The sequence below is a fragment of the Triticum dicoccoides genome, chromosome 7A, assembly GCF_002162155.2.
Source record: "Triticum dicoccoides isolate Atlit2015 ecotype Zavitan chromosome 7A, WEW_v2.0, whole genome shotgun sequence".
NCBI classification, from domain to species: Eukaryota; Viridiplantae; Streptophyta; class Magnoliopsida; order Poales; family Poaceae; genus Triticum; species Triticum dicoccoides.
Genome location: NC_041392.1, coordinates 724947918 through 724959623, shown reverse-complemented (window position 1 = coordinate 724959623; position 11706 = coordinate 724947918). Strand labels below are relative to the sequence as shown.

At 42.2% G+C, this 11706-nt stretch overlaps 1 protein-coding gene across 1 annotated transcript; it reads left to right on the top strand.

The window, feature by feature from the left end:
* The first annotated feature begins 4128 nt into the window (after positions 1-4128).
* Positions 4129-11395, top strand: LOC119332326 (3beta-hydroxysteroid-dehydrogenase/decarboxylase-like). Its single transcript, XM_037605506.1, has 8 exons — positions 4129-4514; positions 7816-7905; positions 7989-8122; positions 8327-8485; positions 9854-9976; positions 10051-10130; positions 10597-10804; positions 10886-11395. Exons 1-8 carry the CDS (start codon positions 4265-4267, stop codon positions 10952-10954), a joined length of 1113 nt encoding a protein of 370 aa, XP_037461403.1. The 5' UTR covers positions 4129-4264; the 3' UTR covers positions 10955-11395.
* The last annotated feature ends 311 nt before the right edge of the window (positions 11396-11706 follow it).

Below are 11706 nucleotides of genomic sequence, written 5' to 3'. Positions count from 1 at the left end.
GTAAGAAGAACGTGTACCTGGGACATCGTCGATTTCTTCCGAGCAGGCATCCCGTAAGAAAGAAAGGCAAGCATTTCAAAGGTGAGGCGGATCACCGGACGAAGGCTCGCCACCGTACTGGTGCTGATGTACATGATATGGTCAAGGATTTGAAGGTGGTCTTTGGAAAGGGTCCTGGTGGACAACCTGTTCCGAATGACGCTGACGGACGCGCACCCATGTGGAAGAAGAAATCTATATTTTGGGACCTGCCCTATTGGAAATACCTAGAGGTCCACTCTGCAATCGACGTGATGCACGTGACGAAGAATCTTTGTGTGACCCTGGTTGGCTTCTTGGGCGTGTATGGGAAGACAAAAGATACACCTGAGGTACGAGAGGACCAGCAACGTATGCACGGAAAAGACGGCATACATCAGGGTCATGCAAGCTACACTCTTACCAAAGAAGAAAATGAAATCTTCTTTGAATGTCTGCTCAGTATTAAGGTACCGTCTGGCTTCTCGTCGAATATAAAGGGAATAATAAGCATGGCAGAGAAAAAGTTCTAGAACCTAAAATCTCATGACTGCCACATGATTATGATGCAACTGCTTCCGGTTGCATTGAGGAGGCTTCTACCGGAAAACGTTCGATTAGCCATTGTGAAGCTATGTGCATTTCTCAATGCAATCTCTCAGAAGGTAATCGATCCAGAAATCATACCAAGGTTAGAGAATGATTTGGTGCAATGTCTTGTCAGTTTCGAGTTGGTGTTCCCACCATCCTTCTTCAACATCATGGCACACGTCCTACTTCACCTATGCGAAGAGATTAACATTTTGGGTCCTGTATTTCTACACAATATGTTCCCCTTTGAGAGGTTCATGGAAGTCTTAAAGAAATATGTTCATAACCGTGCTAGGCCAGAAGGAAGCATCTCCAAGGGCCATGAAAATGAGGAGGTCGTTGAGTTTTGTATTGACTTTATTCCTGACCTTAAGCCGATTGGTGTTCCTGAATCGCGGCATAAGGGCAGACTGGATGGAAAAGGCACGCTAGGAGGGGAACAAATAATATGTATGGACGAACATTCTCTCACTAAAGCACACTACACAGTTCTACAGAATTCCGCCTTGATGGCTCCGTATATGGATGAACACAAGAATTTGCTATGCTCCAAACACCCGGAGCGGTCTGATGACTGGGTTACACGTGAACAAACCAGGAGTTTCGCCAGCTGGTTGCAGATACGTACCATGCATGACGCCTCTATTGAAGATGACCTGTACTTGCTGTCCCAGTTACCATCTTCGAATATGACTTTCAAAGGGTACGAGATAAATGATAATACATTTTACACGATCGCCCAAGATAAGAAGAGCACCAACCAAAACAATGGTGTCCGCTTTGATGCAGAAACCAAGACGGGAAAGGAAACATATTATGGTTATATACATGACATATGGGAACTTGACTATCGATGTGGTTTGAAGGTCCCTTTGTTTTGGTGCAAATGGGTCAATATGACACGAGGCGGGGTAACGGAAGACCCGCAGTACGGAATGATAACAGTGGATCTCAACAATCTTGCGTATGCAGACGAACCATTCGTCCTAGCCAATGATGTGGCACAAGTTTTCTATGTGAAGGACATGTCTACCAAGCCAAGAAAAAGAAAAGATAAGGAAGCGAATGCATCGTACGATGAGCCAAAGCGGCACATAGTTCTTTCTGGGAAGAGAAACATCGTGGGAGTAGATGACAAGACAGACATGTCAGAAGATTATGAAAAGTTTGTTGAAATTGCTCCATTCACAGTGAATATTGACCCGAGCATCCCGTTAAATGATGAAGATTTTCCATGGTTACAACGCAAATTATGATATGTTATTTCTATTTTTGCCAAGTCTGTCTCTTTCTGTTGCTCAACTATATATGTTGCATATCATCGATTCATGTGATGATGCAGGTGCATAGATCATAGATGGCGAAGAAGTGCTACGCCAGGAGTATATATACGACAAGTGGCCGCAGTGTCAGGCCCAGATGTACCGGTTTCTGGTTTCCGAGCGACAGGCAATAGTTAGTTTAGGTTCACGCTAATACGAGAGAGGGATACGAACTCATGTTCTCAAAGTGATAGCTCTTCTCGCGTATATCATTGTTTAGATGGATGATGATGTATTTGCATATCATTCAAGACTTGTATCGCTATTTTCGAGATGATGACGAGAGACCACTTTGTGTTGGATGATGATTATGATGATGACATGATTTGATGAGACTAATTGTATGTATATGCTATGATTACATTTGTATGTGTATGATATGCTAAAGATTATTGTATAAAGCCTATTCAAATACAAAACAAATATGCAGAAAAAAACTAATAAATAAACTAGTAGTAGCGAAGGGGGAAATTTAGCAGTAGCGCCGCATTGTCAGTAGCGCGTCCCAGCAAACAGCGCTGCAGATAATATCAATAGCGCCCTTTCACAAAGAGCGCTACAGCTATTCATGTATAGCAGTAGCGTGGGACAACAGGCGCTACTGCTATACGTTAGCTGTAGCGCCTTATTAGTAGCGCCGGTACCCGCGCTACTGAGAGGCCCAAAACCCTCGCTGCTGCTAGGTTTTTCCTTAGTAGTGCAAGTATCTATCTAAACATACAAATAAGAATATTTTTTCTTTCAGAAAGAAGATAAGAACAAGAGGCTCACCACGGTGGTGCCGGTGATGAGATCGGCGCGGGTGATCGACGGCGGTGAAGACGGGGGCGGGGCGTGACGGACCGCTAAACCTAGACAAATATTGAGGAAAATGGAACTTGGAGGTCGAGCTTGGAGAGGAGAAAGCTTAAGTAGTGTGGCTCGGGCATTCCATCGAACACCTTGTGTGCATAGGAGGTGAGCTAGAGCACCACCAAGCCCTCTCTCCCTCGGCCAGAAAAAACAGAGCAGTGTGCTCTGCTCTTGCGCGAGGGGGTACATATAGGCACCACCATTGGACCCGGTTGGTGGCATGAACCGGGACTAAAGGGGGGCCTTTGGTCCCGGTTCATGCCTCCAACCGGGGCCAATGGTGGTGGGCCAGGAGCCAGGACCATTGGTCCCGGTTCGTCTCACAAACTGGGACCAAAAGGTCCAGACGAACCGGGACCAATGGCCCACGTGGCCCGGCCGGCCCCCTGGGCTCACGAACCGAGTCCAATGCACCCATTGATCCCGGTTCTAGACTGAACCGAGACTAATGGGCTTACCCGGCCTGAACCTTTGCCTCCTTTTCTACTAGTGCATGTATGGTCAACCGTAGTTGCCGTAACTAATTGTCACATATGCACACCTATAGTTGCCATCTATCACCGTGTGAGCGTCATGTGGACGAAGAGCTGTTTCGCCCACACGTCCAGGGAAGCGTTCCTGTGTCCGTTCGGGCGAGGAGGACCCACACGTGTGGGTGCTTATATGACTCTTCACCCAGATGGCAACTGCTTTAAAAATTATGCATGTGGATCAAACGACATCGAGTGCATGTGGGCATGTTGATAACTGTCGCACGTGTGGGCATTATTATTTTAATTATTTTTAAGATGGGTCAATAATTATCTAACTCTAATTATAGGTACCTTGCCACACGCAGGAAACCAACAGAGACGACATAAAGATCACCCGCCACTCAACCCAACAGGAACAAATCTCCTACCGACAGCTGTTTAATTGATCACCAAGGAAAATTAATACCGGCCTGCACCCATCAATCCGCCCATGACTTGTCCTGCAGCTCATCAGGACACACCGAAAATATTAATTATTGCATTTATATACTTTGTCGGGCATATAAGCAGCCCATGTGCTTATTATTACTCTCTCTGTACAAAATATATTTAGGTACAGAGGGAGTACTATTTTGTGCGGCGCACCATGCATGGCTGCCTCAAATCCGATCGACCTACCATTAATTAATTTTCCTATAGTATATTTGGTATTTTACAAGGTCACTAATACAGCAATGCAGAGTCAGATAGGTCTGCCATGACATTATGTTTTCCACCTAACGGCCAATCGGTCACTTACTCCTGCCGAGAAACACACGCTACTAATATGCCAGTCGTTTTAGCATTTCCTTCATCGTCGTCGGTCTCCTTGATCAGTCATAGTTTTCTTCAGGGCAACCCAAAGGATCGAGCGACTAAAATCGTACACATCCGTATATAGTACAGCTATCAAGCTAGCAGCTGGATTGTACTAATACGTACGTACAGTACTTGCTAGCACGCGCATGCATGGATCCTTCCCCGGTCGGCCAGGAAGCACGTCGGTTGTGCGCGGTGACCGGCGGCCGGGGATTCATGGCGAGGCACCTGGTCGCGGCGCTGCTCCGCTCCGGAGATTGGTGCGTGCGGATCACCGACCTAGCCCCCAATGTCACCATGGAGCCCGACGAGGATGATGGGCTCCTTGGCGCCGCCCTCCGTGACGGCCGCGCCGCCTACATCTCTGTCGACGTCTGCCAATTGGCCCAGCTCACACAAGGTACTTCTATTATTCTTAGGAAAGTATAAAGTACATAGTGCGCATGAGTGTCGTCCGGTGCGGCGGCATCCCAATGGAATTTTGATATAGAGAGAATCCATGCGTGCATGCATGAATCTTACACATCATACTAACATCATTGTACTAATTGCTTTTTTCAGTTTTTAAAAATGTTTTGTCTAACTAACCGTTAATCTGATTGGTGATCCGTTTTCACCGGCGAGCTCGTCTCGACGAGCCGCTTCAAAACAAGATCCCATGTTATCATGTTTTCTCAAAAAAAAATTATCGCCTCTAGTTGCCAGAATATGTCAACATAGTTGCGAATGCTAATTGTGAACAGTTGCTGCAATAATTAAGTGTTGTTACCGGATAATAGGTATGTATGTTTTTAGATGTTGTAACGTTTATGAAAGGTATAGAGTGTTTGGTAAAAAAGAGGTATAGAGTGAATTTCTAAGTGTTAACAATAGGACAAAATAGGCATTAAGCCACAGAAATACCATCGACCAAGTTTTCTACTAGTATCTATTGAAGCTCAGCAATATGGCAATCAAGTTAATTTAATCTGACAATTGAGTGTATCATAATCTAACAACTAAGTGATAGTAATCAGGCAACTATCTTCGGAAAAAAGTTGCCAAAACATATTGACAGGAGATCTAGTTTTTAAGATCTCGTGTGAGAAAACTAACAGTGAAAGTGGATCATCAATTGACTTCACGGTTTGAGAGATAAAACTTTTTAAAAATTTAAATTAGAAGAATATCTATTGATGTTATGTGTTTTGCATGCATACATGCATGCATCAGAGAGAGAGGAGGGAAGCCGCCGCATGGGAAATCCTACATGTTGGTGCCGCTACGATAGTCAAGTCTATTATTCTTTTATAAGACATTTTTTAGGGTAGGTAGGTATGTACTCCTATTATTTTGTCCGAAAGTATTCCTTCTTTAGTTTTTTTAACTTCAACTAAACATTTTGTGAGTTCATGGCTTCCAAACACAATTGAGTTCCAATAATATTTTTGCCCCCATACAAAAAATTAGCAAATGTACACACGGTATTTCATCAGTATTTTTCTTGGACTTCATCATGTATCATGTACGCCGGTAGTTTCTTTCTTTTTCTTTGGCCTTTGCATCATTGCGATGCACACGACAATTCTTATCTATACCTAATATTAAAGGATGGTGCCTTTCTCTGATTTCCGGTCTGTCCGCCTACCCTAAGTTGCCTATAAAGTGGAAATAAATTATTCACCATGCCACCCATAAGTACAAAAGAAACTCTTTGTTAATTGTTTCTTTTATTTTTTCGCCAATCATTGAAACTACATTACCACCCCATCACCCGTAAGTAAAAAAAATTATTCGTTAATTTTTTCTTTGAATTTTTCATCTCTCATCAAAACTGCTCCTAAATTTGATGTAAATTACCCACCTCGCCACCGTAAAAGTGAAAAAAAATGAGTGTTCCTCCGAAGTATTGGTACGCCAAAGGGCCCTTCTGTTTTCATCCATCGTGAGACTGACTTTTTCTTTTCCTTCTCATACACGCATCAATGATGTACTCAAAAAGATGCACGCATCAAGGATCAAGTCCAACATTGATCCATTGTGAGCATGTTATAATGCATGTCTTACGTCAACATTCGAGCCGGTTGATGCACAAATATTCAAATACGTGTATATACATGTAGTGTGAATATTCGAACTTAATTTGAAGACCACGATTTTATTGTCCGGTTGCAACTCATGGCCCTTTTTGCTAGGTAATTATTAAGCAGAGTTAAGACCAAAGACAACCACTGACAAACATTTACAGGATACGAAATAGTAAACACATATAACGGAGTCTACTTCTTCCACAACAACGCATTCAAGAAGGGATCAACGACCCAGTGTTATCGTCATCAAGTTGGACCAGAGACATGTTGTACATGGATTTTCATCCTAAATACCAAGATCAGTTAGTGAAGACCAATACAACATCAAGTAAATAACGGTTTCATCAAGATAACACTACAAGTTCTTTGCTTCTGAGCCCTACCAATAAAGGCGTGAAAATCGTTCTTACCACTCCACACCACCGCAAGTCACACTGCAGCATCCACACAGTCGGAGCCGGTGCCCCGATGCTAGAAGCCGGTGGGGAACCGCCGGCATGCCCCATGCCCATCAGCACCAGACTCTGCCGATGGCGCCTTGAGCCTCCTTGTGTAATGGTCGGTGCCCTCGCACCAGGTGATAATCCCCTTTGTGCCGTCAGTGAGTGTGACATGCGACCACCACCGCCGTGCCTGCAAATGCATTGACGGGCCTGTAGATGCGCTATTTGCACCCCTTGATCATTGAGGACGGGCCCTCCCGACCAGTGGAGGCCGCTGCCGCCATGACTATCCGCTTCTCCGTCGTGGATGATATTGTGTGTTGTGTCGTCGATGCAAACGTGGACACCATGAGATGCTCCCGGATTAATTCCCGGTGGTCCAGTGCACCAATCCATCCACCCGGGCAGCCCCAATGGTGAAAAACTAGATCACAAGTTAACTGTTGTGAAGTATCGTGAGGAGGGCCCCTTTTATATCAGCAGCCAAGGCCACCCCGTGGCGATGAGGTAGAGCTCATGGACAGCGACTGCGCCATCACTGCTCCCCATGGTGTGCTTCCAAACTAGTCAAGGCTCTGCTCACTTGACTATGCTTGTGGAGCGCGAATGGCAGCGAGTCTCCAGGCGGCCCAACACACGTAACTCTGAACGCTCCTGTACCTGCTGAGGAGAGAGGTCGACGAGGCCTCCGGTTGCTCACGGGCTGCCTGCAGCCGCGACCCCCGGACCTTTCCAGCCCTGCAGCATCTCATGGGGAGGCGCACGCGCACCCTGCAGGCCATCCGCCGACCGCAGCCGCCATGGTAGAAGGGTGAGTCGTAGATGTGAAATCACCTCCCCGTGAAAAATAGATATGGAGGTTTCTTCGGGCGTGCGATCTCTTCACGTCGATAGCTTTCTACATTTATAACAAGTTAGTTATGTTTTAAAAAGAGAAGCAAAAAAGAAAGAAAAATAGCTAAGAAATGCTATGAACAGATGTGAATCTATCAATTCCTTGTTTAGGTAGCAGAGGAAATGATTAAATGTGATCTATGTCATGTGGTCTTCTCCACCCTAGGACAAAGAGTCTATCCAGCGGGATAGACAATCTTGATTCCTTATTCTATCTCTGTTCTTGACTAGAAGAATATTTTGCTTAAGCTCTGACCACAAGAGTTATAGTATATTCGTGTCTTGTGCACTGCAGCTCTGGAAGGGGTAGATACTGTTTTCCACACTGCTACCGCGGATCAGATCAAGAACAACTTCCAACTCCATTACAAGGTCAACGTCGAGGGTACGCCAGTTTAATTAATCTTTTGAACATCAGGCAGCTGGTAGATTCAAGTTAATTCATTTTTCCTGTTATCTCGAGCACAGGGACAAAGAATGTCATCAAGGCTTGTAACACATGCAAGGTTAAGACACTCATATACACTAGTTCCAGTGCAGTTGTATTCGATGGAGTTCATGGCCTCTTTGGTGCAGATGAATCAACACCATATCCAGATAAGGTTGCCCCACATAATTGAATAAATCAATTTAATTTAGTTGATTGCTTGTCACTCCCTCCACTATTGCATCTTTAACTAGTGTTATAGTTTATATCACTAATTCTAGTTTTTAATTAGCTTCTCAATAGCATATTTTCCTTCATTCTTCTCTTTATACAAATGGCACAGTACGTATGGCTAACCTTGCGGTTTTCTTGTTATCAGTTTCCTGATGCATACACACAAACCAAGGCAGAAGCCGAAAAACTGGTGATGAGAGCCAATGGAATAGATGAGCTTCTCACTTGTTGTATACGTCCTGGCTCCATCTTTGGCCCTGGTGACGCAATAGTGCCAACTTTAGTTTCTTACGGAGGAATGATGGTAAGTACATCTATATTGCACATAACATGATAAAATCACCAAAACATAGTTCTAAACTAAATATTTTCAGTAATCTAGGTTTTCTACCTCTCTTAATATATAGAAAGTTAATTTGGAAAAGTTTGCAACATGCAATGCTTCCTCATGAATATGGTCGTAAAATCATCAACCTCGCACATTGAGGTAGGCTGTAGTAGAATCAGCACATACATCATGTTTTTTCCGACAACATGGAATGAAATTAGACTTATTTATATGAATAAAAAGGGGCAGGAAACATTACAAACTTGGGTTAATTCGAGGAAAACTGATTGAACTAAAACAACTAGCAACTTTCCATGCTAACTAGGCTCGGACCATAGCCAAATAAAAATTAGCTGGCCATCAAAATTGACAACCACACATACAAGCGGGGAAATATCAGGTGCTCTCGTCCTTGGAGTGCTCCCCATCCTCCAATTTGAAAACACCAATTTTAATTGTTTTAAAAATTCTAAAAAAATATATGGATGTTCACAAGGAATATGACTACAACCCCCAAGACTTTCAGGTCCAAACTCAAAATGTACATTCAGATACAAAAAAGACAAATTCAGATGTGAATAGTGTCAAATGTTGTTTTTGTCTTTTTATGACACTATTCAGGCTAGATTTCATATTTTTGTTTCTGAATGTTCATTTAGAGTTTGGACCTGAGATCTTTAGAAGTTGTAGTTACATTTCTTTGGAACATTCATGTTTTTTTAGAATTTTTTGAAATACTTAAAACTGTTTTATTTAAGTTGGAGCATTGGGAGTACCCCAAGAATGAGAGCACCTGATATTTCCTCACATACAAACTTAGACACACCCCATTCCGTCCTGCTAGTGCTACCAAACGTAGTCATCTTCACCCATTGCAGGAAAACCCCTGAGGATGCACCTCTATGCCCGCTGCAGTGGAACAAGCCATGATTACCAACCCATGGATACTTGGTGGTGAAGACATATCTCAAGGGGTGGTGGATCTGGGCCTCACGACTACTAAACCTATTCGGGATTTTTGGCAATGTCACTAGAATGGGTGCAACAACGGAGGGTGCCTCCATTATAGGATACACACTTGTCATGTGATGTTTTTTTCATTTAAAAACACAAATATATTTTTTCATTTAAAGACTCTCTCTTTCTCTCTCTCTCACTCACTCACTCTCTCTCTCTCACTCACTCATCACTCTCTCTCTCTCTCTCTCTCTCTCTCACACACACACACACGTACACACATGAATATTACCTAAATTCATATAGTTTTACAAAAGAGAACTTTATATACAACTGGATTTATTGTAATCTAGTTTGAAGCACATGACCTATTATTTATTGTTGCAGATCATTGTTGGTGATGGCAAGAATTGTGATGATTTTGTATATGTTGAGAATGTGGTGCATGCTCATATATGTGCCGAGAAAACCCTTTCTACCAAAGACGGTGCAAAGAGAAGTGGAGGCAAAGTATGTACATTTATTGCCGAGCAGGAAAAATGTGATTCACCTTAATATTCTCCTGACATATTTAATTTTTACAGACCTACTTTATAACTAATATGGAGCCAGTGAATATGTGGGACTTTATTTACATGGTTTTGGAAGAAGTTGGATACAAAAGGTGATATTTCCTATTCCCTTGTACTGTATCAATTCCATAGTTCACATTTTTAACCTCTTTTATCAACAATATATCTAAGTTACTTCAACATGCATAATATTATGCTTCGATGAAACAAAATAAAGTGATTGTCCTATGCCACCAACATCACATGTTCCTACATTTGCACGCACAAACGACTTCTGTATTTATTCAAAACAACTGAGACTTAAGGACATATTATATGTTGTGGATTGGTTGTAGAACATAGTACATGTATACAGCTACATGTAAATGTGGGCTTGCATTTTGTAGAGTAAATAGTCACATTTCTTCATTGTTACCTATAATTATAGTGTATATGTATTAAGCTATCAGGCAACATGATGTTACATTACCAAGATATATTTTCGTTAGGACAATGGTTTATTTCTTCTAATAGGAGTAATAATTGTTCATATAACTAACTAATGGAACTATTTTGCAGCCGTTTCAGATTAAGAATACCTTTATGTCTTCTGGAGCCGATAACATTTGTGGTAGACTGGAGCTATAATAATATATTCTCGCACTATGGAATGCGTCAACCCAGCATGCTAACATCCACAAGAATTAAGTATGTGACCCTCAATAGAACATTCAAGTGCAACAATGCTGTTGAACAACTTGGTTACAAAGCAATAGTGTCACTCAAGGTTGTTACTTTAAATTTTCTTAGTTCAATTTCTATACTTAGTATTTTTTTAGCTAATACCTTTTATGGCCTTCGGTGTTAGGAGGGAGTAAACATGACTACCGATTTCTACAAGCGCTTAAGGGTGCGAGATATGCACATTTCTATTTGAGAAGGGAGAGGGTGCACAATTCAACAAACGCCAACCCCTGCACCCAACAATATCTAGATGTATATCCTTCTATCTGAAATCGAAGTGTGTTTGCGATATTAGACCATGATAAGATTCACAATTTATGGTACCTATCACTATGAATTGCAGATGAAGGAAAATATATATACATGTAAAAGTTGAAATTGATTAATTTGTTGTGTGGTCAATCCTACCACTCATGAAGCCTTTTTGACTAGAAACTATTAAAGGCGATCTTGGTGTGAAGTCAAGTTTGAAAACATGATTAGGATCTTGTGAGTCATAAAAATCGGAAGCATGTTCAACATAAACAAGTTCACATTTATATCCATTCGATATGTGTAATGTGGTATTTATGATGTGTAACACAGTGAAGCGAGATCCTAGAAGCCTATTGTCTAGCTATGATTGTTTATATCAAAATAAAGTTCAAACTTTGATCCGGTGTGAAGCCCTGGGCAATAAGTCAAGCTTTATTTTGCACCACATCTCGTACCTCCTTGTTTTGAAGACTCACTTTGTGCCAATGATTGCGTGCTTGGCAAGTTGGCATCATGTCTTTCTGCCAAGATCGACACTTGGTTTTGGTGAATTGTATGACTGACGACTGAGCATGGCATAGAAATATAAAATCAACGCCCCCTTTTTTTGTTATGAATATTGGAAGAAAAAAATAAAACCATCATTCATACATACATACATACATACATAAGTGTCCAGTACCACATGTG

Bases quoted from the DNA above. Each gene is read 5' to 3' on its own strand.
- LOC119332326 (XM_037605506.1), top strand. From the start codon at position 4,265: ATGGATCCTTCCCCGGTCGGCCAGGAAGCACGTCGGTTGTGCGCGGTG. The intron at 4,515-7,815 runs GTACTTCTATTA...TGTGCACTGCAG, and splicing joins ATTGGCCCAGCTCACACAAG to CTCTGGAAGGGGTAGATACT. The intron at 10,131-10,596 runs GTGATATTTCCT...ACTATTTTGCAG, and splicing joins GAAGAAGTTGGATACAAAAG to CCGTTTCAGATTAAGAATAC.